The sequence below is a fragment of the Falco punctatus genome (assembly GCF_963210335.1).
Source record: "Falco punctatus genome assembly, chromosome: 12".
Lineage (NCBI taxonomy): Eukaryota > Metazoa > Chordata > Aves > Falconiformes > Falconidae > Falco > Falco punctatus.
Genome location: NC_137592.1, coordinates 28,130,299 through 28,158,264, shown reverse-complemented (window position 1 = coordinate 28,158,264; position 27,966 = coordinate 28,130,299). Strand labels below are relative to the sequence as shown.

The following is a 27,966-nucleotide window of genomic DNA, read 5'->3' as shown; positions in this document are numbered from 1 at the left end:
TCCCTTCTATACCAGATACCTTTTCCTTACATTTGCTGTTGTTGCTCATGCTGCTAAAGCTACTGGACTAAAATAGCAAATATCACTTTAATAGTATTAAAAGCGAAATGTATGGGTTTAAATTTACTGCTGTGGAACTGCTCTTGGCAGGTTTAATTAGGAATCAAGAGTTGCTTTTGGAGAATGCTACCAAGTGAAATTTTTGATAATAAAGTCAAAAGTAAAACCCCAAAAGATTTCTTAACAATTGCTGATGTGTAACTCCAATTATTAAGGTGTATGTTTGTCTAATTCTTTCTATTTCCTTATATTTTAATGTCTGAAATTTCTTGCAAGGGAAGACCAAATTCAGTGCTGTGACTCCTATATTCAGTAGTAAACCTAGTGAATAGGTTTTGTCCTCTCCATTTCTGTACTGCACATAGAATGGTTGTCTAGATACTTAAGCCACCTTGGTAGGATTTGATTCTTTGATAATTCTTGGGAGCTGTCTCACACCAATCCAAGGACTTCCATCCTAGAGAAATGTGACAAGTATTATACATCCTTCACTGCATTAAGCCATCTTTGGTAACTTGTCAGCTGGAACTTTGGTAGGCAGCGAGTGTTTCAGTAGACATTTCAGTAATGCAAAAGAGTGAAATGGCTGCTTTAGCAATTCTTTTTTTATTTTTCAAGGTACATTTAAGTGCCATTCACCTTAAGCAGAAGGCTTGTGGTTCATATTGGAATTACTGTATATTCTGTGTACAGAGGTTAAAGGATTCTGACCTGTGACAATTTGTCACAGTTACCCGAAGTTCTTGAGAGAACATGTTAAACTTGAGGGTGCTGTGTTGGAAATTTCTTGAATTCTCCTTAAAATTCTGGCCTGTTGGATACAGCTACACAAGATTTGGTGATAAGAGAAGAAAAACCAATTATTCTCTAAGTGGCAGGACGGGTGGTTGAGGTTGCCATTGAGGTCTTCAGTTCTGAAATGCAACACTAAGCACTCTCAGCAGGTACCAGTATCCTTGTCTGCCGTTCAACTGAGTCCAGGAGCTTAAAATATCTGCAGCCTTCATTGTGGTTCTTTGCTTTAGTTTTTGTCAAAAAGCAGGTGACGTTGGTGGCAATGTCCTCTCTGCTGTACTGTCAGCGTAGCAAAATACTGCTTTACCTTTAGCCTTGACTTCCCCCAGCTTCGTCCACTTCCCTCACTCCCCAGTAGGTCTTAACTGATTTAACCAACGTCTCTCTGTTTTCAAGGAGCTTGAGGTATTGATACGTGACATTGAGGGGGAACCTGTCACGGAAATAATTTGTGTAAGGAATCCTAAAGAGCATTTTAGATTTCATATTAAGACAGCTGTTGACCTGGCCCTTTGGCTATAGATACTCTATGGATAAGCAGTTGAAGAAAGGAAAGCGAAAGCCTTAATAAATAGGGCAGCCCTTCATATCAGACCCCTTTGGGGAGTCTGGGATGTCCTTAAGTCTCCATTCTACCTGTCCCTACAGCCAGAGCTTCCTGTAAATGGGTTTGTGCATTCTATTTCATTGATCTTGTTTCAGCAGGTGAAATTTAAAGATTTCTGAGGTCTGTTTAAACATGTTTTTTGAGGCATACAGGAGTACAGAGGAGTTTTGAGACTTATTGAGACCATCTCTCCATCAAGCCTTTGTCTTCAACCATCCAATGGAAAATGTTGACAGAATTCAGGTTGATGAGGGCCTCACTGGCTGTATACTTGAAAAGTACTTCCAAAATAATAATTCAGTGTTGATCAAACAGCAGTATTATTTTCCAGTGTGGCCGTATCCTGCTGGAAGGTGTCATAACATACATTTTAAGACTGCTGGTACAGTTTTCTAGTCAACGTTGACAGTTTGCCCTGCCAGGATGAGGGTTGTGTCATGGACCAAGAAAGAAACAGTATTAGTAGAAGTCTCTCTTGACTGTCCCTTACATTTTCCTTAATTCTCTACAGTTGCCAAGTGTATCTTGCAAGCAGCTTGTTAAAGTAACTTTCTTTGAGTTAAAGCGTGCTGCTGTTTGAAACATTAATACTGTTTGTCAAAAGGGGATCTCTTTCGCCTGGTAGGGACTGGGAACCTGCTTCTGAGCTCTACAGAGAGGATACGAGTCACTTACAGGGACTAAACAAAGTGTACCTAAGAAACTGGCAAGGAAGCAAAATTTTCTTTTCAGAGCTTCCAAACAGGTAGACAATGAAGGAGTTGTTAATTCAGAATGAATGTTCTTAGTATTTAAAAATAACTAGGGTCCTGGCTAAAATCAGGCTTTTTTTGGCAGCAGACTTGGAAAAGACTGAAGCTGTGTGGCTTTAGTATTTCTTGAAATGTTCAGGTAGAACCCTTGGAACTCAACTAGTGGAACTCCATGGTATTTGAGGTACTAAAACTGAACAAATTAAGGCCTATTATAGCTTGTTAAGGTAGTGTTTCTCCCCTTCGTAGACGGGAATCTCCATGGAAAAACCTGCTTGGTTCTGAAAACAGGTTCTATGATTCATTAAACAGGTATCATCCTGTTGGGATTTGAGACTTTGTAATAACCATTTTGACCAGTTCAGGGTTGGACTTTTTCTACATGGATTGGTAATCACCACATGCACCACCAGGTTCCTCTTCACATGTTGTTTGTCCAGTTGAGCCCATTTTTGGACTGGTTAGAAGCAGATGGTGTCAAAGCCAAATTGAGATGGCTTAAGAACCAGCTATGAATTTGTGTTAAGTACTGGTTTTCAGGCAGTCACCACCTGCAAAGGTACAAATTCCTGTTGGATACACAGGGATTTAGTGAACCAGTTGCAGTGTTTTGAGAAGCAGGTTTTCAAAACTGTAGGTTTACATACACAGGAATAACAATTTTCCAATTAATTTTCACATCTGCTTTTCACAATTTAAGTAAAGATAACAAACAGATTTTGCCTGACACAAACATCAGAAAGGAAAAAAAAAAACCAACCCACAAAAGGACTTGTTAAACATAAATTAGTGGTTCTGTTGGGAACATATTCACAAGTTAGAATTGACATCATGTGTATTTTAAGCTGTAGATCTCAGTTTTGCTCTCTGACGTGGTAGTCATAATAAAGTGCTGACATTGGAAGCCTTCAGCTTTGAAGAGCTTTCCACAGGTGAACATGTTACAGAGCCCCTTGGAATTACTGAGTCCAGTTCCAGCCTTGTTTTTCATGAAGGTGTTCATTGTGGTGACTACTTAATCTTTTGTATGAAAAGTTCCCCTTGTAGCTACTTATCTTGGGTGGTGTATTCTGCATGTTGGCATGAATAAAACCTTTATCTTGCATGCTTGATTTGAGGTGTTTTAGGGACTGTCGAGGTTGCCTCGCTGTCCTGTTAGGCAATGCTATGAAAAACCACACGGGAGAGCCATTTAGCCACCTTAGGATCCAATGGCTAGGATTTTCTAAATTTCAGTAGTTAAAGGTTTTCTTACTGCGTTCACCATTAATCTTTCTTCCAAGCAAGCTGAAGAAGTAAAAATAGGGTAATTTTGCAGGGAAGACAGCTAGATTTGCCTGAGATTAGAATTTAGCTAGTTTATAGATTGCAGTGTCTCATATGTGAATGAAGATTGTCTTGCATTTTGGAAAACAAAAATGGAATACATTCTTAAGACTGAGTGGTGGAGTTTATAAAGAGGCTTTTCTGTTCAGATTTTTGACAGATAGCAGGAATATATAATATATGATTGCTAGAGCTGTCTTTTTATTCTAAAGATCTGAAACAAAAGAAACATTAAGTAGTCTGTGGAGAGCTTTTCTTTAAAGTATTGAAATATTAGACATAAAAATTTTTATTAAAATATTAAAGTACGCTCTTGTTTGGGTTCTTCCATTAAGGCAGCTAGTAGGTGCCTTAACTGCCATGAGCTGCATTTGAGAGGACACTGATTCTGTTTTCAGTCGTGTCGGGTAAAGGCTGTAATGCCATAGTGTACGGGAACAAAGCGATAGTCAGTGGAAATGATCAGAAACTTTAGATGGAGAATTTGGGAAAACTCAAGCTGTTCTGCTTGGAGTTAGTCTGTGTTCACAGTTTGAGGTGTAAACTGCAAGTAACGCTTTAAATATCAGGTAGGTAATGAAGCAGCCATTGCCAAAGATCTCAACTTGATGAATGTTTCCGAGCAAGGAGTTCTTTCATAACGAGCTAAGCACTGCCTGTATCAAAATAGTTGTGAAAGATCCTGAACTGTGGTTTGTCTTCATAGCATTAGTGCACGCTGCAGATTTTCTGGTGGTTGCAAGGCAAATTCTATTTTCCAGCTTATTCCACTATCCAGTTCTTGAGTATTTTGTTTTCTGTCTTACTCGGTGGATCGTATATTTCATTTCGGTGTGTTTCAAGCAGTAATAATTATAGCAATTTCTCTCTTGAAACTTGCATTTAAGCAGCTGTAGACTTGCATCTAAACAGCTGTAACAACTGAGTATTGTGATCTCAAGTGAAGAACCAGTAACAACACGGGATGTTTCTGCACCTCTCTGCTTTGACGCAAAGTCTGGCAGCAAAGGGACAGTTAATACAGTCCCTTCTGACTATTGGGCATGGTTAACTGCTGTCAGTTTTTCCCTAAATGGGTGCCACAAGGCTTGAAATAACTAACTTGTCAATACGTAGAAATAGTTTTGAAGCATTGAAAAAATTGTCAAGAGGTTTCTACCAGGTGCGCTGGAGTTACTGCCTTTTGAAAAGATGGATAGGCTGGGGTGTACCGATTTATAATGGCCTGTCCCAGAATGAATCATTAGCGATGAATATATATATATAAAGGTTTTCAGGAATTTTCTTGAATGTGCCAGGCTCTTCAATGACACAGGCGTGCCCCATTACATTTAGGGGCTGGGGGAACAAAAATAGGCAATTCGTGTCCCATGTTGTTTCTTAACATTTTTCACACTGGGGACCTACAAGAGGTAAAGGGATCCGCTGGAGAGCACAAACCTGAGAAAGTTCCTGTAGTATCAAAATGACGTTTTGGGTATGCCTTTTTCTGTTGAGTGTTTTCCTTCACTTAGCAAGTATGTAAATAGTCCTGTCAGATTATAAAAGTCATCAAAACAATCAAGTATGAGACTCGTTCGGTTCATACTGAACAAAGTATAATCCAGTAATTTCTTCATGGATGAGCTGCTGTCTTGTAAGGGAAGATGCGTGGAGGCTGAAGGCAGTGATTTTGTAAAAACAGGCCAATGAAGAAATACATAGAGGTTCACTGTTCCTTTTCTTCCGAGTGAGAGCACAACTTACTTTTTTTGTTAGCTAAATTAAAAGTACATAAATGGAAAGCCTAAAGCAATGGGTATACTGCTTGTCCCTCACACATTCTGCTTTATTCTGATAAAAGATAGTTTTATGCTGTATATCTGAGAGAAGGCAGAAGTGCAGAACTGTGCCATTCCTACTGGTTTGTCTTTTTTTGTTCCTTACTGCCTTCCATTGTAATAAGTGAGGCTGTACCTTCAGGTAACAAATCCAGAAAAATGGAGTGTTTAATGAATTCCTTCTTTGTAAGAATTTAGAAGTGAGACACTGAGTTTAGGTCAGGCTTTCTTGTTCAGTGATGCCACACACACACAAGGGCGATGAAATAGGGCCCAGTTTAGTCTATTAATACCCCGCCCTTCCTTAACATTAGCGTACTGTGGTAATCCTAAACATCGGGGAAACCTCTTGACATGGAGTGTCAGCAGTTTCATCCACAGCCTCTTTTTGGCTTAACATTTTATAGAGTAACAGAGAGAGAATGTTAGCCAAGATGTGAAAAGCAATTAAGAATAGCAGAGCATTCCTCCCTCTGTGGCCCACACCACCTGCAGTCCATCCCTGCTTTGAAAGAACCGTTTTTGTGTTCCCACAGTTAGCATCTAGGTTCTGTCTCTGCTCATACCTGTAGGTGCGCAAGGCCCTGTGGAAGTGTAGTAAGTGCATGAGTCTGAGTTACACCTTGTATAAGCAGAAGGGATCAGAACAAAGAAGTGAGAAGGTAGACAGCCCACTTCTTCTGGAATGTGTGTTAAAAATGCAAGATGATGTGGTAAGCAAGTTTTTGGTATCTTGAGAGAGTATTACATAAGCAAGCGTTGAATGTGACATAGTCAAAACCACTAGAACTTTCTCTCAAGTATATTCCTATAAATCTTGCAGCTGTTGCTTATTTGCTTTCATTAGCTTTAGAAAGCAGTTGATGGAATAATTTAAGTGGGAAGGGAGTTAGATAAGGTTGCTCAGCCGTGTCCTGTCAGATGTTGAAAATCTGCCAGGGTGATTCCACAGCATTCACACAGTTAGAGCATCAACACGTAGTCACTAGCAGGAGTGTTTCTTTGAGAGGGCCTCTTTTGTAATGAGCAAGCGGTTGAAGAGGGAGAAGGGAAAGCACGTTTGAAGGTGTTCAGCTTTTCATGCCTATTATGAAAAAATCGGAAACCACTGACGGTGAAATCTGTCTGCTACTTGAAAGGTTTTTGTTTTGAACTAATAACTTATTCTTATGGAAATTAATATTTTCCAGTGTGTGGAAAATGTTCCTTCTTGTTGCTTTCTACTGTGTGGTGTTTTGGGTCTGCCTGATATTCCCACCCTCCCACTCGCAATGTTTCTTTTTTTTTTTGCATTCTGATTCTTTACTATGTTCTCAATAGATGAATGTTAGCAAGTTTGGCGGGGAAGTCCTGTGTGCCCTGTAATAATGAGTGACCAGTAATTCATGGGTCTGTTTTTGTACTGCAGACCAAAATCTACACCAACGGGGCAACCCAGTGCCAATGGAGTACAGTCAGAAGGTCTGGATTATGACAGATTGAAGCAGGTATGTATGCAAGGCTTTCATTAGAAAACTTGGGTATAAGGACCTGTAGCTGTCCGGTATGTGGTTTTAATTGTTTGGTTAACTAGTTCCAAATTTAAATAATGATTTTGTAATTATTAGTCATTCTTTTTCCCCAGACATGTTTGAGTATTCTGACGAGCTGTAAGTGTAGGATGGCAGCTTGCACAGCCCCATTACTTTCTCACAGAAGCTTGTTCCTGCTTTTGCATGAGTAGGGTGTTGGTACCATCTATAGATGGAACTGGCAAAGTGGTTTGCCTGGAAGACCTTCCCCAGACAAACAAGCCCTCAGACCAGTGTTAGCAGAGCAGGTATCACCATGTTGTAATAGCAGGTGTGACCATCCGTGGTCATGAGTTCGGTGGTGAAAGAGCATCCAGTGATACCACCTTCTGTGTAGCTGTCCTGGCGAAGAGCAGAGGAGCAGCTGGGAAGGGAAGGCGTCAGCAACTGCATTTTCTTGGATGAGGACAAGACATAACGGGATGCTTTGGAAATTGTTCGGTAACAGTTACCTGTAGGTGATGGGCCTTTGTCAAGTACACTTGCCAAACAGACAAACTGGTGCCACCAGAGGCTCAGCACGGGATCTCTCGTGACTTGTATGAAGACAGGAGCTGTTGGTTAGGAGCACTAGTGATCTGTAGACTGAGCAGACGTTCCACATTCTTAAGAACAGGAGCCCCAGAGGAGCAAGTGAGTGTAAGGTATTCGTGTTCCTCTGACTCCTGAGAAGTCCCCGGCTGCTGAGGAGGCCCCAAGATGGAAGGAGGCCCCCTTGCTGCTGCTGTAGGTGCTTTCAGTACAGGTGTCCTTTTGATGGCAGTCGTTGGGCTGATGCTGGCCTGAGCAGACTTGCGTAAGGTCTTTGGAGTTGTCCACGTGCAAGAACGCTACCGTGTGGTTTTGCCTTGTTGTGCTTCGTGGTGCATCTGGTAATGTTAGGGGAAGCGCGAAGCCAGTGTGCGGCAGGGAGGCCATATTCCTGTGGGTGAGCCCATTTCAGCATGCTGTTGCTGGTGTAGGTGGCCACCTTGAAGAGGGGTGGTGTGATGGGGGTAGCTGGCCTGCTGGTGGCTTGCTGAGTGACGCTTGGGCAAAAGTGATTTTGGGGAGTGATGTGCTTTTGCTGTTGCCGGGGGGGCTCTGCCTTCGGGAGTCTGTAGAGTGGTGGTTGGTTGTACAGCAAGTGGGTTCCAGGCTTGGTGGGTTCGGGGGGTGGGTGGTTGTAGGGCCGTGGCGGTGGTGTCGGCAGCAGTGGGGTTTAGTGGTGTGGATTGTGGAGCTGTCAGTGAAGAATCTCCCTCAAGTGCTGTTTTGATGAATGGGTTGATCCCCGAGTGGAGAGTGAGGTTCTGGAGAGTGGGTTGCAGCTTGGTGGTTGGTTCTAGAGCAGGTTCCAACTCTGTGGTTGGCTCCTGGAGCGTGATCCCGCCCAGTGACTGGTTCTGGATTGGGTTCCTGCTTAGGAGTCACTTCTGGAGTGGGTCTGGCTCTGTGGGTGGTTCTAGATCAGGTTCTGGCTTGGTGTGTGGTTCTACAGTGGGTTCTGGCCTGGTGGGTGGTTCTAGAATCCAGTTCAGGGGGTACTCCTGGCATCTCCGGAGGGTTTGCGGTACTCTTGCTACAGCTTCCATGAAATGCTGCTGCTGAGCATAGTCTGGCTGCCTTTATTTTTCCCTTCTGTCTTCTTTTTTTTTTTTCTTTTTTTTTTTTTCCCCTGGTGTACGGGTGCTTTTTGTTTTTTCTTTCTTCTCTGTTGTTCTTTTGAGTTGAAGACACAGAGGATGGGGATTCTCTCATCCCATAGAGCACAGCTCTCCCAAGTTTCCAGCACACTGACTCTTGCTGCCTCTGATAAAACTCTTTTCTCTGGAGGCAAAATAGTCTCACACTCTATTTCTGCTGGACCCGTGGCAAGCTCTTGTTTGCCACTGCCCTTCCCGGCAGCTGGTGGCCACACTCCTGCTCCAAGGCTTCGTGCCGTTTGTCCAAAAGTCTTGTCTAAGACTTGGTGAATCAGGAGACCTGCCTCTGCAGCTTTGGCACGTGCTCTTAGGCCAGGAATGGCTTCGGGCAGGGAAGGTGTGTCCATGCATGTGTCTTCCACCAGCAGCTCGTAAAGGACTCAGCAAGCACGCTGGGGTTGCAAACAGCACATAACCCCAAAGCTGAAAAAGAAACAGCTGAGATGTGCTGGGTGAGTTTCCTGCTGCCTGAAGATCTGGCCAGGAGGGTATGGTCTCCTGTGCAGAAACAGACCCTGCCCCCACCCTACTTGTAAAAGCATCATCACCAAATCATCAGATAATGTGGCTTAGACAAAAGGATGGAGAAAACAGCAAGTCGGGGGTGGCACTTCACTCCAGCACCTTCATTCCTTCACATTCCACTTGGTAACTGGGAATACCTTGATAACTTGATATCCACACACCCCCTTTTTTTCCCCTGTGAATATTTTCTTGGGTTGCGGTTTTTAATTAGCTACTTCTTGCTTTCCACATCACGTTTCATCTGTAGGAAAGCTTTCTTATTTGAAAGGGATGTGCCAAGTATTTTTTTTTTTTTATTTAACAATGACATTAGTGTAGCATTCTAACTTCAGTATGTCCCTTCTCTCATAAGTTCTACAGGAATCAATTTTGTAGGACTTCTGCAGAAGGTTTTTTCTTCATTGTACCTGCAGTGAGAATGTTTTAGGGATGCTTTAGGTTTTGGGGATTAATTTGGAAGCTAAAGGGTGAGTTATGCGTTTCAGAAGGGTTAAAGGTTGGAAGAATTTCAGATTTCTCTCTGCAGAAAACTACAGGTGGTAAAACTAATCTATTATTTATGCTCTGACACCATAGGACATTTTAGATGAAATGAGGAAGGAGTTAACGAAATTAAAGGAAGAACTCATTGATGGTAGGTACCAATTTTTTTGCTGCTGCCGTTTACAGTAAGTATCTGCAGGTGCACAGCAATGTAAATATGTTTTTTGCCTGAGAATGGTGCACTGGTAAGTGTCACTTTGTTCTTAGTCTGGCGGCATACTTCCATTTGTGCCAGACCTGTTCTGATCGATAGGCTTCAATGTTTTCTCTCCTGTGTGTTTTGTTTTAATAGAGTATTGACACCAGCTAGCCTCTTTTAAAAGTGGTTGAAGGGTTGCTGTATTGGAGGGATTTGCAGAAAAAGGAGGGGGGGGAAAGTTGCATTAAACAGATACCACTGCTGGTAAAATATCAGTTGTCATCAGCTGATGTCGTAGAAGGAGCTGGCTGCTTTGGGGCTACGGAGAGCGCAGGGCTTTCCCCTGTGTTTTGACTGTGCTGTGTACCACAGCCCTTTAGAACGGAACAATGCAAACAAGGAAGGGCCCTGAGGCTGCTCTTGAAACAAATAAAAGAAAAATTAAAATAAATGAGCCCACACACATGCTCCTTGATAATCCTAGTGGTAGTAATAGTCATCAGGTAAGGTCGTAGACTTGCAGAACTGAAAAATAAGATACTGATAAAAATTTAAGAGGAGGATGGAGGGTACTGCCTGGTTGAGAATGCCATTTGTCTGAAGCCACGTGAAGCTGTCTTACGCATAAGTTATGTTATGGAGCAGGGTGAGCTGCCCTTAAGGGCTCAGTTGTGTATTCGGGCTTTCTGCCTTGACTTTGACTATTTGATTTGTTAATTTCTCTCTCTCTTTCTTTCTTTCCAGCTATCAGGCAGGAACTCAGCAAGTCGAATACTGCATAGAAAGACTAGTACTAAGCCGATGTGACTCTTTAACTTGGTATAAAACTGACTACGTTTTGTGAGCTGTTAGAAGAAAACGGAGACAGACAAACACTTGGGAGGAGGGAGAAACAACCTATTCTGAAAAGCTTCAGACACGTCACTCCGGTGATATGCTATTCCCCTCCTAGTTTGCAGCTTTTTTCTGACCTTTACAGCAGGGTGGAAAAGACTCATAAAGTTACTGTAATGATTATGCAGAAATTCCTACACCTATCAGACGAGATCACAGTGCTTTGAAGTCTACTCATGTCAAGATAAAATTGCACATGTTTCAGAATTTGTTGTTAAGACAAAAAAACAGGGAAAAGCTTGGGAAGGCTTTTCAGAGAGGTTTTCTTTATTAATGAAGGAGTTAGCAAGTTATACTGTTGTACTTCAAATGTATCTCAGGTTTGTCTTCCTATCGTATCTGATATTTCCATGAATAATTTAAAAGATCAGATGTGTAGAAGTTCAGTTCACAAAACATGGAACAATTAGAAACGCGTGCTTTTAAAGGGCAATATTTGTAAGTGAATGACCTAGACAGTGATGACATATCAAGATTTTGGAATTTTATGATAGGAAGCCTCTCTAGTTAGCCTTCATGCAATTTTATAGGAAAATAAAAAAAAGCAAATACAGTCCAGAGTTTAAAGATGTAGATGCCTTCCTACATTGTTACGATGCTTTACCAAATCTAAGACTTCTACATAATGCGAATCAGCAGTCAAATGTAAATCATTAGTATGTTGTAGATTTACAGTAGATTTTGGGGCTTTTTTTAGATTTATGCATGTGGACATTTTTGTAATGTAACACAACACAGCCAGCTTTTTAATTAAAAGAAAAATTGCATGTCACAGAGTAGCCTTTTCATTTGTAAGGCTTAATTTATGCCCAGAAAGATGCGGGATGAGGGAGGGGGAAGGTGACACATTTTTATTACTTTCTACACTTTTCCTTCATCTTACATGCATGTGTAATAATGAGGAAAACATGACTTTTTATCAGTAACCATGTTAATGGAACCAGGTACTTAGTCCTTTTGTATCTTTTTTCAGTTTTCTATTTGAAATTCAGTACTACTTCCATAATGGTTCTGAAACGCCCATGGGAACCTCACTCATTTCTCGGTGAGAGAACAAACGTGTAGGCATCCGAGTTACTGAGGATGCCCCTATGTAAGTGCATTGTCCTTTACCATTTTATCATGGTCCTCTGCTTCACTCTTTTGAGACTCCTTTTTTGATCGTTTAATGAAACGGGACAGCAGTTAGCTACCTTAGAATGACAGAGCATCAGGTCACAGTAAATGGCCCCTTATCCTAATTTATCTGCCACCCTCCTTCCAAAAAATACAAAACCAACAAAAAAACCCCCACAGCTCCACACAACCCAAACCCTGAAAAACAGCAGTGGTGTATACCATTGGTTTTGGTCAACAGTTAGCGAATCATTTGTAGGGGAGATGCCACCTTTCTGTTGCCCAGGGTTTTCAGATTTTATGCTTGTATGTAATTTTTTTCCATTTTTTTTTAACGTGGTACAGTTCAGTGGGATAGAAATTCTGTGAACTGGATCTGTAGTACTTCGGACAAAGAGTATGGATCAAAATCTTCCCTTTTCCTTTGCACTGTCAATTTTTCTGAGCCGTAACAGTGCCATGTTTGCTTTGGGGTCTGTGCTGACCCAAAAGAAAAGTTTACTTACAACTTTTGGAGAGATTAATGTTTCAGCTTAAAAGTACATGCAGCTCCATTCGTAGGACAAATGCTTTTAATACCATACTGTCTCAAGTGCTGAATACCAAAGCAAAACAGCACTTACAGCTTTGGAAAGGCTTCAGTGGGGAAATTTTTCTCCACTTCCAACATTTCCTGTTTCTATAGGTTCAGATTTTAAGAGAACACTACAGTGGAAATGCTACTTAACTCCATTTATTAATTTTTTTAAAAGAAAGAAGAAAAAAACATTTTTCTGCATGCATTTATTGAAGGCATTAAAACCAATCCATAGTAAGCTTGTCAAGTACTGGTTTTCTGAAAACAAGAGGAGGCATTTTCATCTTTGTTGATGTAACTTTTTGTTTTACATGGACTTTTTAAGCATTAAGGACGTTTACCCTTGTCAGAAATCATGTTGGATTTGTTTCTAGGAGAGTTCAGGAGTAGCATAGTGGAATAGCGTGAATGGGTGTAAGTGGTCCAAAATTAAAGGCTGAACTACTAGATCGTGCAAGGAACTGGCTTATGCACTAAACGTTTTGTGCCTTGGTCTACAATTAACATGATTTCTGTTTAAAAGAAAAAGGAACAGATGTCGTCTTTTGTGCTGCTTCTACGTACATACTTTCTGTAATCCCAAACTGCCGAATTGGTTCTTTCCAGAAAATCGGATTGAATTAAAGATTACTGTAGACATTTCCTGTCCTACTGACAGTTGCACCGTTTCCAGAGATTTCAGTATTGAAAATGAACTGCAGAAGCTAAGATTTATTTTGCTTACTGGTTACTAAGTTCTTTAAAAACCATATTGTGGTGGTTCTGTGCTTTTGTACAATGGATGTCTTAAGCTGAGGCAGTTTAAGGGATCCTTTCTCATGCCAGGAAGGCTTTGCTTTCCTCAACACTGTGATCTGACCTGTGATAAACCTGCACTACAGACAAGTGGCTACCAAGTCAACTGCAAACCAACTGAATGTAAAAATCTTAGTGCTGGTGCTGAAATCTCTTCAGATAGTCATAATGATTTCCAGTTCATTGTTTTAAAAAGTTACCGAGCATCAAGTGTCAATCAAAGACTGAAGATGATCACTAATGAATGTTGACTTTTCATGCATTTAGGTTTACCTTCTTTTTAGTTCCTCAGTTCATTCTCTGCTATTTTTATCATATTGTGTCATTTTAAATTTCTTACATGCTAACGTTTTGTTTGAGCGAATGAAATAAAATTGCAATATATACATGTTGCCACCATTTATTTCTGGAGCTTCATAGAAGACTCTCTGGGGTTTACTACTAGAATTCCTAACATTTTTAATGACTGTGATCATTCCTTACTCGTTGATTCCACCCCTCCTTTCTGTTTCTCCATCAGAAAATTCAGTAGAGAAATGAAGACTTACCTTACAAAGAATGTAATTGCAGGGACTGTGGAACATTCACGAATGGTAACTGCTGTACATAAATTAAAAGCCATTTTAAACATACGATTTGATTTATATTCTCACATGGCATACACTTCGGTTTCTGTATCCATGGAGGACTTGAAAGGGAGGGAGGAGGAAAGACTGGAGGCAAAATAACTGCAGTTAGTCCAACTTTTTCTCTTGCTGCTCTTATGTTCATGAATTATTTTCAATACTAGTAATAAAGAAAACCTACCATGAAAGGTTAATGTAGCTTTCTGTACACTAAGGACACTTTTGCTCAGTTTGTCTTACAGCAGAATATTGAGAGGAGCTGTTCAAATGTCCTTGACTTAGCATCCTGAAAGCTGTACTTCTGTACTGTTGTTGGTTTTTGTTCAGAGGGATAATGGGATAATCCTGCTTTGGCAAACCATTGGACCTAGTGCCAATTTTGGCACCAAACTTAATGAGTTACAAAGGGTTTTTTAAAATAAAATTACCACTAGATTCTAAAATGGTCTGCTATTATTGGGGTAGTGGTTAGGCAACAAGTATAAACTTCTCTGGTTTGAATTTCTGAGCAGTGCTACTAAGCGTGCCCGTCAGTGTCCAGAGATGAACGGTACCTGCTTTTTAAAGTTGTGTATGACAGAAGTGGGAAGGTGGTGGCAGTTGATCAAACTGGTGATTATCCGCACTTTACAGAGGCTCTTCTGAAAACGTTTACTCAAGCTCAGTTCCACTGCGAAGTACGACTTGCCAGCATGTCTCTTACAACTCGTCGTACAAAGCTTTGCAAAATCAAGAGTCTCTCTGGTGTTGGTCGGTGAACAAGGCTGGGCTGATGGGGAGCAAGGAAGAAGCTTCCCACCCCGGTGTAGTACCCCACACTGACAGTTCTTGGGGGGACTAAATTTTCCTGACTGTGTGGGCTATTGCTGGGCTGGGGTTGGCAGAGAGAGGGTGAAAAGGGAAGGAAGGAGTTGGTGATCTCCGTGGCATCAGGGCCAGTGCAAAGTACTTGAAGAACAGGCTAAAGTTCACTTAAATAATTTGTCTTAGGGGGTGATTTTCCGGTGTGAAAAAGCTGAGGATTGTTTAATGCTCGGTTACAATGTTATCTAGGACAGTCTTAATGGAGAGAGAAGTACTAAGTCTGTTAAATCAACTCTTAGAATATATATTTACACGTTCAAAAGACTGTATCTCTGAGTCAGTCCATACGAATGCCTGACAGGAGTTAATAGAGACGGTCACCAAAGCCTGTTGAAATTGATATGTCAGAAAATATATTAAAGTTGATTTAGGGTTATAATCTCAAGAAAATGTGTAGTAGGACTTGGCAAAGTGCCCACGATAGGGAATATATAGGAGGTATAGTTCTGGATGTTGGGAAGGCTCAGCAAAACCGTGGTCACAGCACTAGTGTCTGCATGTTGCCTCATACCGGCCCCTTGGTTCATTGCACAGGGGATTCTTCAGGTACTTGGTTGTCACAGTGATGCTGAAAGTCAAGGAGCTTTGTCAAATTACCTCCATTTTAATGAGCTCTTGCTCATTATATAAATGTGTCTATTTCACAGAGCTCAGTGTCCTGAATCTTGCTCGGTGAGTATTCTTTATCTGCTGTCCTACCTTGATAAACTGCTAAATGGCAAAGATGTGGAGCAACTGCTGCAGGTAAGCTGTATTCCTGCTCTGGCTGTTGCAGCTGTTGGCTGACACCTTTCTCTGCTGAGGTGCTTAATTTTGCCGTCACTATTCAGTGAAGTGGACTGCCTTCTCCCCCCTTCCCAGCCTATATCAGAGCTGTTAACTGGTGTGATTTCACTTTCTTTGTGACTGCAGGTCTCTTCTGCAACTGCCTAAACACAGTAGAGTTGGAAGTGACCTCCCATCATCATCCTATGCTGACCAGCTTAAGTGGCATTTTTTTTATCACCCGCCAGCTGGAGCCACTCAAGTCCCAACCTACTCTCTGAACAACTTTCAACTCCGCAATAAAATTCTTTATGCTAACTGTGCTCTAGGTGTGCCGACCTATAGCCTGGTTTTCTTTGCAGAGCCTCTAGGAGTTGGTCTGCAAGCTGCCAACACGGGCAGAGAAAAACAGAACAGTAGCAGGGAACTGGGTGTAAGAAGAGAAAGCATAAGGGAGTTCTGGTAGTGTTCAGTGTAGGCTGATACCTGCAGGGAAGAAATAAGTGCAGCTGCAAAAGGCCTGGAAATTCACAAACAGGTTTCGAACCCCATCCGGATGCTGCTGGAATCAGCAAGCTGAGGTAGTCAGCAGAGGTGGCTTTCTGAGCTATCTGAAGGCTCCTTGCTCATTTAAAATACATGTTAAAAAAAATAATTACCTTGGTGTTGAAGGTGAGTTATCTGCTGGTTGACATTTTTCTCCAAAGGGGAGTCTGATCCTGATGGAGTTGGTCCATCGAGGGACTTCACAGGGTAAGTGAAAAATCCTTTTCCTTGTTCAGAGTGATCATAGGGACGCAGTCCTGAGGAGTGCTGGCTGATGCTGCGGGGTGCCTGCGATGCTGGAAAGGCACCGGCATTCGTGGAAGACTGTTGGCAAGTATGCTGGTCTCATCAGCAGATCTTCAAGAATAACTAGAACGATCTGCATTAGTGTGATGCTTCTCATACCCTGACCTGAAGGGCAAAGCTTCGCGTTTTGCGTATGTTGTGGCCTCAAAATGTTATTTTCAGATGTTTGCCAGTGTTGGATTGTCAGAGGTGAGAATCTTTCTATATCCTACTGTTATGCTACATGTTACTGGTTGTATGGGAATAGAGCTCTTGGTTACGGGGCCACTTCATGCGTTCAACCTCCCAAAAGTGACTTTTGAAGTAGGAGTTAGTCACTTAGAAAGCTGAAATTAGCACTGTTACGTGCTCTGATGGAGTGCATGTAAAGAGGAGGTGAACATCACACCCAGAAGCGGTGGGAAAGCTGAGGAGCTCGGTCTTGTCAGACCCTGGAAGCTCAGGTGCATCGGAGCTGCAGTGCCTAATAAATACTCGGTGCCCAAAGGGAGAGCGCTGCTCACTAGGGATGCGTGGGCTCAGGCTTTGGTGGTCAGGAGGCCTTATTCCAGCAAAACATGAGCTTCTAGTTCTTTACTCTGATGGCCTGTATTACTTGGCAAATGCATTTCCATCTCTTGTTTCACTTGTGTCCTACGTGGTAAGCTGCTGCTTGCTGTAATAATTTATCATGAGTCAGCAAGATGCTGTGTTCTTGTCCTAGGGTGAGCTGTCTGACCTGGTGTAATGGGAGCACATCTGACGGGTCACCTCGAGATAGAGATCTCCAGAGATGAGCTTAGGGGTGGGAATGCAGTAGGTGCACCCTGAAGGAAGGTAGGTAAAGAAATCACAAGCCCACAGCAGTGGTAGGCAAATGAGAGGACTCCAGAAGAGAGGGTTTCTCACGGTCAAAAATGCAAGTTACTTCCTTGAAAATGAAAGAACAGAGTTGCAAAAGACTTTGAAGATGGCGACACGTTTAGCGTGGTCAAAGTAACGAATGTCGGTTGGAGCATCTGTGTTTCATGTGTTCCCAAGCCTTGCGTGTGAGGAAAACCAAAGATGATGTTAATAATTGTTAATAATCAAGGGGAGGGGAATGAGGATTTCATAAAATACTGCCTTTTCTTGCTGTGTTACTACTTCTCCCTTACATGCTTTTATTTTTTCATTAACAGCATAGAAACATAAGGTGAAATACACAACTGAGGTCCTGCCTTTTAGGTACTTGACTAAGGTAAAGAGGAGGTCAGGTCTGAAACGCTGCTCCCCAAGCGCAGAGCTGCGCAGCGTTACAGCTTGAGGTCTGAATGTTGCGCGGGCAGACCCAGCGCAGCCTTGAGTGCAGCCAGGGTCTGCGCCAGCAGTAAAGTCTTGGCTTTTTCATTGCATAATAAATTGTTAATTATACTTTATGTATCTGCTGAAGGACAACTTCATTGCCATTAAGTCCTTGGTCTTCTGGGGAAAAAAACATGCTTTCGTCAGTCAGTCGGCCTGCAACCTTTAGAGTAAATAAGCCATGATATATTTACCCTCTTCATTATTCTAAAGGCAGTAGGATTTGTGCTTTGTTTAATTTTTGTCAATGGCAAATGTTTCTTAATGCTCTCAGCTATCACAAATAAGTGTTGCACATCTTCAAGCCCCCGAGTAGTCTCAGCTTCTCTGAAGTCAGTAGGCATGGTATTAGTTGGGTGGGTTTAGTCTGAAATGCTTCCAGCCATCAGATGTAATTGTCCTGTATTTATACAACCTAGTGAATATTGCCCAGCAGATTTTATGCATCTATGAAAAATTTAAGCAATAAAACAAAACTGAACTACAGGAAACTTTTTTTTTACTGGAGGTTGGGAATCCTGCTTCTAATACCATCGGGTGCAACAGAATGGCTCATAATTGCTTACTTCTAATCTATCTGCTCTGGAACAGCACGCCTTTTACGTATGGCGTTGCGTGTTATCAGTGTCCTAGTAACTTGACATACTATTTTTATGACTACGCTAATAGCAACTGTAATGTGCTGTGTGTAAAGAATAAAAGGCATTTGGCAGTATTTCTAAAATGATTTGCAAAAATAATTCACATGCAGATATTGAATAAATAAATAGCAATTACTGACAAGTGACGTTTCCTTTTTGAGTAAGGAGCTGGACAGCATCGTCAGCTGGTGCAGTTTGGAGCTGGTGTTACAGGGTGGTGCAGCCATTACAAGTGTCAGGAGATTTTTTTGAGCTCTGCTACTGAGTTTCAGTAGTACAGAATTTGCTAGAGGTAAGGAAAACAGCTGTTAACGGAGAAGTTCCTCATTCATAATTCAGAAATGGCTTAGATGTCTGCTTTAAAAGGAGCAAAAATGAAAATGTTCCAGTAACAAGTTATCTGAGAGTCTCCTTGTTTGGTTTTTTTAGATGTCATTGCCAAGGCTAATGTTCCCAGAAGGGAAACTTCAGTGCAGTGCTGCAAAGATGCATCATAGCTGGGTTGAGATTCTGTATTGCAAGGAGTGACTTAAAAAAAAATGCTCCTTTTGTATTTTATGAACTGCATATAGATTTCAAGTTTCTGTTTAAATTCAGTTCATCCTCTTGGAAAAAATGTTGGTTTGGAAAGTGAGGGAAGCTGGTATTACAAGTTTCTTGGTGACAATGGATTAACTGTTCTTTTCCTCCTCTTGTCCATGCTTTCCTGGTTAGAAGAGGTGTTATTTTGATGTGTTTCTAGCAATGGATACCGATTTTTCTGATACTATAAAAAGGTTATTGAAGTGCTTTGGGAGAGGGCAGAATCCAGAAGTCTGTGATGGCTTTTAACAAAAAGATTTAGATGCTCCATGTGTAGAACAATGAGAAAAATCAAAATAGATTTGTTTGATTGTCATCAGTTTCATCCAGGGGACATTTCACAGTGCAGCTGAAGTGTTGCTGAGCTGTTAATTGAACTGTTCCCTTCAAAAGCTGGAGAACAACTTCCTTCAGGTGTTTTTAGTCTTAAAATAGCTTCAGAAAAGGCAGGGGATTACTGTTCAGCTGTGGTCTTTTTAGGCTTAAATTAATCTTTAAAGGTAAGACACACGGATATGGATTCAGGGGCTTCCTCCAGGCTTCCCAAAATCTTCTCGCTCATCTTGACTGTTGACCAAGGCTGTCCTCTCCTACCATAAATGTGGCAGAGCCTGAGCTGGGATTTTGAGGCAGGAGCAAGGCACTTTAGTTTCTCCAGCCTCTTTATATATATATTTTTTTTTTTTTTAATTTTGATTTTTTACCTGCTTTGTTTCTGCTAGCTGATCTGGCAGCTGATCAGCCCCAACTGCCAGGAGATGGGAATAACCTCTAACCTCATTGTGATCGGGCCTGAGTTTATACCTTGTGAAGCAAACCTTAACCTTCCTCCCAAAACCTTAGGCCTCCAGATGCCTGATAAAATGCTAAATGTGAAAAATGCTTTCTTTCCTTTGTGAACTGTTATGTCCTTTGTCATGTATATTCATCACATGGAGCTTATTTCAGGAAAATACAAATTATTTGCCCCGTACTACTGAGGGAACAACTCCAATTTAACGAAAAGAAGGATCTAAAAGCTGAAATACTGCTGCATTTTTGCAGAGGTTGCAGTAGGAAGTAATTGTAATAGTCGTTCTGGTACCACCATACGGAGCTCATCAGCTGTTCTTAAACCTGCCATCATCCAGCAGTTTGAAACAGTACAGCCAAGTTTAACAAAACCCTGTTTATGGCAGCTGCAGAGACTAACTCTGTAAGCCTGAAGGCATTTTTTATTAAAGCTATAAAGGCTTTTTCATAGTTAAAAGGCATTTTTTTGCAAAGTACATCTTAAATTAGTCAGCTGTGGCTTTATCAACTTAAATTCTGTGCTGCAGTTGTTGTCCGACCTCACCTAGAAAACAGTATTGTGTCAAGGATGCACAATATGGATTCTGGATTGTGCTTCAGGCTTTGGCACAGCATCCTTCCCCAAGCTACAGCAAGCTGGTTATGCTTAGTATTTCTGTTGCCTTGACTTCTGTAATTGGACAAAAGCAGCTACAGCACCTAACAGTTTTGCTGGTGATGGTGAGCAGTATTACTAGACTGCTGGTTGGACTCTGTTTTCACGGTTCCTCTAACCTTGTCACGTACGAGAAAATAGAAATTGGATGTGGCTGGTTTCTGTGCCAGCTCTTCCTCCGAACTGCTTGTGTTGCACACAATCTCGGTGTTTGGCTGCAAAGAAAACTCACAAAGCGTGAGCAGAGAGCTGGCAGGGAGGGCAGAGTGTCTAGTGTGATGCTGAGGGTGAACTGCCCCTTTCACGTCAGCATTTTGCCCTTGTCGCCTGCTTGACGGTGAGGGTTGCAGGAATCTCATTTGGTGCCAAAAGACATCACTTCAAGACTAGTAGTTTTTCAAGTGTAGGAGTGTAGGAGCAGAAATCTTTGTAGCCGTTGGTTATATATTTGAAATGTTTCTGGAAGTGCAAACAAGGATTCATACAGGTTTGTACAAAGAAAAGGGTCTTTGACTCAAGAGTTGAGAGACACTTCTACAGTATGACCATATATGCAAGCTTCAGAGTCCCCTGCCTGCCTCTCCCAAGAGCCCTGATCCTCGGGGGGATCTTACTGCTCCCTAGAACTACCCGAAAGGAGGTTGTAGATCGGTGGCGGTAGGTCTGTTCTCCCAGATAAAAATCATCGGGACAAGGGGAAATAGCCTCAAGTTCCAAGGCCCTTGCCACCTGCAGCTATGGGGGAAGGGGGAGGAGGCAGGTGATGTGGACTATGACACTCTTTGCCATTTAAACAAGTAGAAAAAAATACCTGAGGACACAGTAGTACAAACACCCAAGGATTTACTCCTGTATCAGGAATGCAATTTAAAAATAAAAGCCTGTGAAATACACCCCCCAAGAATGCTCAAACTGGAGTGTTACTAATGTGACTGCATATTAACGAGCAAATGATATTTGCTGTGAAATCACCCAGCAAAGGCAGCAGCTGGAGTAAATTGCAGGGCGGTTCCACTCCAGATACAATGCCCAATATTGTGCTATGTCATGGGAAACATGTAAAAGAGCTGAAGCCAATGAAGAGGAAAAATATGGTCTGTGGGAACAGAGGTATTGATTGTAATGGGGGGCTCTGTGTGTATGTGTTTACACCCTGTGAGCTTCAGCAAAAATACAATGGGCCAATTAGGAGATGTTCTTGCATATGATCCTTGTTCCTAAACACACCAGATTCTGTTTAAAATGGAAAAAAAAAAAAAAAAAAAAAAAAAAAAAAAAAAAAAAAACAAAAACCTGAACAAAGATCTTTCCAGGATCTCGGGATATGATGGAATTGATGAAATGGCAGTCTGCGCGGAACACGGAGGATCAAAAGTATCACTGACAAAGCTGGAGTGATACAGGGCTTGGGGAAAAAGTCATCAGTGGCAGAGACAATGTCATGGAACAGTAACTGGGAAGCATTGATGGAAATGTTTGGGAGTTGAGGAAAGGGTTGTACCTGCCTGGGGGTGAGCCAGAGGAAAGAAAGGGAGGTTCTGTCCTCCCAGCTGATGTGCAGCTGCTGGGACAGCAAGTATGGCTCCTCTCTGCCAAGGGGCAGGTGGTGTTGGTCAGCACAGTTCTTCATTTTCAGAACAAGCCCTGGAGTAAGGGCTGGCGATTTCAATGCCTTTTTAATTCTTCTTTTTAAGGTGGCTAACTTCTTACTAGCAGTTCCTCTTGACTACTTGCATCTATGTTTGTAATCTTAGTTTCTTTTCCTGATTATAAGTAAAGGTAGAATATTGCACTTCAGTTCAAATGCCTTTATGCTTTCGGGAGGACCTTTTTGAGCGCCTGTTACCCTGCAGAGGCAATGATGTGGTGTTCAACTACACTCTGGTTTCTGCATTGCCCCCAGAATGGTGAAGTAGGGTATTTCCACTTGTGGGATTGTTATTCCTAATGAAGGTTAATTGCTGTTAATAATGTGGGGTTCCCAGAAAAGAAACAGCTGACTTCCAGAAGCAGGATTAAAGTTTAGGACTGGCTATTGGAAGAGTCACCTCTTAGTTTGTAAAATAAACAAGTCATAGAAAGATCGATGTGAGAAGCATGACGCTTTACAGTCCTCTTGTAAATCTCACCCGTAGAACAGCAGCACTGTAACAGCAGTAAAAGTGTATGGAAAAAGAGGCTTTTCTAAGGCATGGCAGCATTCTTGAAGAAAACATTAACATCATTGTAGCTTCATGGCCCCTTTGTCTTGCGGTGTGCATTTCATAGGTTCCAGAAATATGTGGTTTGATATTTGAATGTAAATGATTGCTTAAAGCTCTGCCTGTACCAGCTGATTTCGGTAACACAGTCTGCATATGAAAAGAGGGTTGAAAAAGGACTGAAGGAGTTGCAGACACATCAGAATAGCTTTGATCCACAAAAGATGCTGAAATTATTAAAACGTGTGATTGTAAGTATTCAAAAAGTAATTTCATTTTAAAAGAGAAAAAAAACTATTGTGGATTTGAAGAGAACAAACCAAACAATTTCCTTCAATGAGGTTATCTGCTTAGTTGGTAAGGAGGAAGAGATCAAGATTGTATCTTAATGATGCTCTGAGAGCATCCCACAAGACCACAAAAGGGAGTTAAAAGCGTAGTCCAGAGCTCGCTACTGTTACAGTAATGGCTCAGACTGGTTTGAAGGAAGAAAGGAAGAAGATGTTGCAAGGAGATTTATTTCCCTGCCCAAATGGAGAGAGAACAAGGTGTGCTGTCAAGTGGAATCCAGATGAACATCTGTCCTTGACTAGCTGCTTTGAGTAATTTTAAATAAATGAACGAGGGTTCAGAATAAGTCTGATAAATTGAAGAGGTGACCTAAAATCTAAGTATGACATTCAGTGCAGATGAACTGCAGATGAACTTCCATGCAAGAGAGGCACACAGACAGGGTTGTGTTACGTTCACCCCACGCGGTGGGTGGGGGGTTGAGCTGCATGGGATGCTGTGGGAAAAACAGGGAGTAAGCCGGGTGTCACAACCAGTGATGATGTAGTATTTGTTGCAAGACAAAACAAAGACCCCTGTGAAATAATTGAGAGGTATTGTAAAGTGTAATGCATGGGTGGCATGAGTAGTATTCGCTCCATCTTACCTGGAATAGGGGAGGAGGGGAATAAATTAGTTAAATTAAGTCAAGAGGTAAGAGAGGTAGGAAAGCTAGAACAACCTCCATGGAAAATCAGAAAGAACTGGATATGTTGATTCTAGAAAAGTCAACTGAGAAGGCACACTGGTCTTTCAATATGCGAAGTTTCTTTATAAACATATGAAGATCCATGTTCTCCATGGTTGCTTTCAGTAAGATCATCATCTTCATTAGATGCAATGAAGACCTAGGTTACTAAGAAATATCTTGATTTAAAATAACGTTAATTTAATTTCTTCTTGATGGGTTTTTTCATGTATAAGTCTTACTTAACTTAAGCCCACAATTACAATGGCTTCCACTTTTTTTCAAGAGCAGAAAAGATGCAGATGAGTGGACTTCATGTTTCTGGACAGCAAGACTTAATCTGCATGTTTAGTCTGCTTTGCCCGTGGCCCAAAATTAACATTGAGCATGCACAAATACTAGGTTGTATTACAAAAGGAGCAGTTAAGATGTCAAGTGATGATGGCAGAGCACCAGCATACACCAGTAATTGGTAGGGGGAAAGGGGAAGAGGTCTGCATCTGCTGCTTCAGTTCTGTCAAATGTGCATGCAGTTGGTGCAAATTAGCCATGCTTCCACTCAAGTGTATTCATACTTCGAAGTAATTCTATTGAAGGATTCTTCCATTTCTTTTGTTTTATTACAGTGATTGAATGGCTCTTGATCTCGGCCCTTGGTGTTATGCTCGGGTAGAATTTTCCGATTCACAAAAATAATAATCTTTCAAACAATCAACCAGAAAAAAACCCCATGCATTTTACCTTCTAACAAAAATCTGACAGTGACACCATTGTATTTCTAAGAGCTGACCCAAAAACTTGCTGCTAAAACTGTAAGAAAAAAAAAAAAAAGAGAAAGAACTCTTGGTTCTGCAGTTTGAGTTATGTTATTTCCTGGCATGAGGCAACAAGCTCATGTGACGTAAACATACAGTTAATCTAAGTTCACAGAAAATTGCCTTTTGGAGAGCTGCTGATCCTGCCAGTGTGTTCAGAATGGAGATGTACAAGTGGCACCATCCCATGGCCAGTGGAGTTTGAGGCTGGTAGGGCAAAAAGGCTTTGGTAAGGTAGTAAAGCTAAGAGTTGTTGCTGATAGGAGCCTGGAAATACTGTTTAGCTGAGCATTGGTGCTAATCCACAGTGGTGTGTGTTGTGGAGCTACTGCATCCTCAGCACCTTGATGCAGAACAGATGCCATCTGCGATCTCCCTAACAGTCTGCTCTGTCTGCAGAGAGACAGGGGATTACCTCAGGAGCGGTGCTGAGGCATCCTCTTTTCCCAGGTGTGATGGGAAGAAATCACTACCTCTTGGGAACAGGTCAGGAGTGTTAATTCCCAAGGGTAGTGCTGAGAGCCCTAAAGGAAACTTACAGCTTCAGGAATGATTGGAACCATCTCAATATTCACACCCAGATTAGACCTTCAACTCTAAGCTGCTCAGCCTAGATAATAGTTGATGGAGAGAAACCAGCATCTCTAGAGGCTCTCTCAGGCTGTGGCTTGACAATACAGGGCCATTGGGGCCATAGTTGCTCAAGGATCTCTTCCTTTTGGCTCTTTCTCTCCCAAGGAATTTGTTCCAGTCCCCTGACTGCTGCACAGCTGGTGGTTTGGATGCTATTGTAAGTAGGTTTCTGTCCTTCAACTTGAGATCAGTGAGACCACACAGGAAGACAGAGACTCATTAAACAAGGAGTGGACTCCTGTGGATGTGCCTCCTTCCCCTAGGGCATCATGAGTGGAGAAATTCCCTTCCAAGAAACCCAGAAGCCCAGGGGAGACTTTGTCGCCCCTGGGAGGAGAGTGCTTTTCTCCTGTGTTCCCCTCCATCTCTCCAGAAGCTGGTGGGCTTCTTTAGTTCATAGGATGTCCAGGAACCATGTAAATGCCATGGGTTTTGTTTAAGAGTCTGCCTTGTTCCTACTGCCCCTTCTAAGTAAAGCCATTATAGATGTGTTTTCTTGCCTTCCTGTGCGTACCACAACTGTCTTCAGAAGTGGTAATACCTTAACTGTTGTTCTGTGATTTGAAGGTCTACCTCCATCTCACTCAACCGTTCTTATACACGACCCACCATATGTGATCTCCCTCCCACCTTCTCCATGTCACCTTTGTAACCATAAGTTTCATTTAAAAAAATAATCCCAAGATCCTCAGGCAACTGTGGGAGGTCAGGGTGTGGTGTTGTGCCTGCCTTGCTGCTTTGGTGAGCTGCTGCTTGGATAAGTCATAAGCCGCCACTGTCGGGCTCCAGCACGGTGTGTTGAGCCTTTATCAGGTGTCTCAGGCTGCCTAACTGGCAGCTGGTCTTCTGTCTCTGAGTAACTGTCTCTAGCTAATGTAAGCCAAGAAAAGCAGATGGGTTCTTCCACTGGTTCCCCACAGCCTCTTCACTGACAGACATGTGTTGTCTGGCCAGTTTTCCAGTAACAGCACTGCTCTTTCCTTGTCTGAAAAGTGTATGGATGTTCAGAAACTGAGCACCAAACAGAGACCAGACCAAGAAAACATTCTAACTGAGGTGGAGCCTGATCTTCCCTGAACACGGCTGCTGGTGCTGGCTGATTGCTGCCTTTCAATGCCTCTGCCCAGCCAGGCTTCTTCTATCAAGAAGCAACGGTTTATGGTGAAACTTCAAAAAGAAAACCCAAGCCCTTTTCTAGTCCCTGCCTTATGGAGGGACTCCATAAGGAGCATCTCTGCTTCAGCACCAGCAGGTCTCTGCGGGTTCAGGCAGTGCAGACTGCGGGCAGGATGCTCCAAGTGTGGCTGTTGCTTGAGGTTTCTGTCGTGCCCCTCAGTATCTGCCAGGGTGGGTTACAGCCAGTGTGTGATCAGTATCTGCCCCGTCCAGCCTTTCTGCTTCCATCAAGCAATACTTTCATGGTTTGCAATGCTGTGGGTTTGTTTCTGTGCTAACCCAAGGAAACTCAGTCCTCTGGGAGGAAAGGTGGTGGTGCAGGATTTGGGGGATTTTATTCCAATGACCAGCTTCTGATTTAAGTGATTCTGTGAAGTTGCTGGGTAGGTACCAAGACATACCAAGGAACGAAAAGACCTCATCTTGACTCGTCGATGTATTTTATAACAACTTTCCTGTAGTGGCATCTGCTGGCAAGGTTTACAGCTGCAGCGTTTTCGGTGATAATAGATGGGCTAGCTGGGTACTCGTGCAGGCGCTAAAGAATGTCTTACTGTCCTATTTAAAATGCAATATCAAGGACATTTAAAGCTCTGAGTAAGCAGGCTTGACCTTACAGCTGACCCCGGTTTGAGCCAGAGGTTGGATGAGGCACTCTTTGGGTTTGTTCCAGCTGGATTTTCTCTGTAATTCACTTTACAACTTTAATTCTTTGCTTTAAATATCATGGAGTAAACTCACTGATTTTTATTTATTGATTTATTTTAAGGATTTGTTTTCCCTGAGTCAGTGTCAGTCCTAGAACATCTCAGCCCTGCTGAAGTCACCTGTCTTTGTGGTCTAGCACAGATGAAAAATAGCTGAACCACGTGAACATGTTTCCCTAGTCAGGTCCGGTAATTTCAGTATTTTTCACTGGGACGCTGTCAAAGCAAGAAGCATGTCCTCAGCAAGGAGCAATGCAAGCAAAAGGAGATATCTGAAGAACACCAAGCACATCTTCAGCTGCAGGTGTGTTTCCCTGGCACTCATCCATATGTGTGCAGCTTCTCAGAGGTTAAAGTCATTGATGCGGATGCATAGAAGAGAGAACAGGTGTAATGCAAAATCACTCTCGAACCAACGTTGCTGTGAAAACCCATCAAATAACCATGCAAGTCTGGAGAATTGTATTTCACCACTGGGCACTTGGCTTATTTTAACTGCTGAAAGAAGATACTTTTTAGACTAACGTTCAGTGATTTAAGCTAAAGAAGCAAAACTCTGCTTTGTGCTCCCCAAAGGCTCCCACCAGAAAAGATACAGGGTTATCTGAATTTCACACGTCATGAGAAAGGACACAACATCTGCTTTTTAAACATAGAAGGGATTCACTCTTCTGGAGGTAACATAAAAAGATACATTCAGTTAAACATTCCTTCATATACAATGTCGGTGATAAACGAGAAGCAGTTGTGTCCGTAGCTGTTTTATCATAAAACTCAAAGCAGCACTGTCTGATACTGATGTCTTTTGAAGACCCAAATGTGCGCACTGCATATTTTATCTAAAATGGCATTAAATGTATTACGTATAATAAAGCAATTGGAAAAAAAAATCCACTGGGAAAATTTTAACTTGGCATGGTAGACCTGCACAGACACTCTTTAGGTTCACTGTTTCAGATCAGTATAGCAAATATATACATAAATTTTATAATTATATTAGTGAAAGACTAAATTAGCTAGATGGGCCTTCTGCTGTACTGCATAATAATTTGACAAGTAAACATACCGTTGGTGAATAAATCAAAGCCGTCATAAAAATGCTGTTTACCTT

The 27,966-nt window shown here is 42.0% G+C and overlaps 1 protein-coding gene and 1 long non-coding RNA gene across 2 annotated transcripts in view; one reads left to right on the top strand and one right to left on the bottom strand.

Moving 5' to 3' along the window:
• ENAH (ENAH actin regulator) overlaps nucleotides 1–27,966 on the top strand; it is a 125,242-nt gene that overhangs the window by 85,322 nt on the left and 11,954 nt on the right. Inside the window, exons 12-14 of the mRNA XM_080408735.1 lie at nucleotides 6,769–6,847; nucleotides 9,718–9,775; nucleotides 10,568–27,532. Of these exons, the coding sequence (XP_080264861.1) occupies nucleotides 6,769–6,847; nucleotides 9,718–9,775; nucleotides 10,568–10,605 (175 nt within the window). The 3' untranslated portion in view covers nucleotides 10,606–27,532. The remainder of the gene's footprint in view (nucleotides 1–6,768; nucleotides 6,848–9,717; nucleotides 9,776–10,567; nucleotides 27,533–27,966) is intronic.
• Nucleotides 5–16,241, bottom strand: LOC308072223. Its single transcript, XR_013931584.1, has 4 exons — nucleotides 16,120–16,241; nucleotides 13,754–13,918; nucleotides 3,029–3,379; nucleotides 5–1,877 (listed from the first exon to the last, which is right to left on the bottom strand). It is a non-coding gene; the product is annotated as an uncharacterized lncRNA (long non-coding RNA).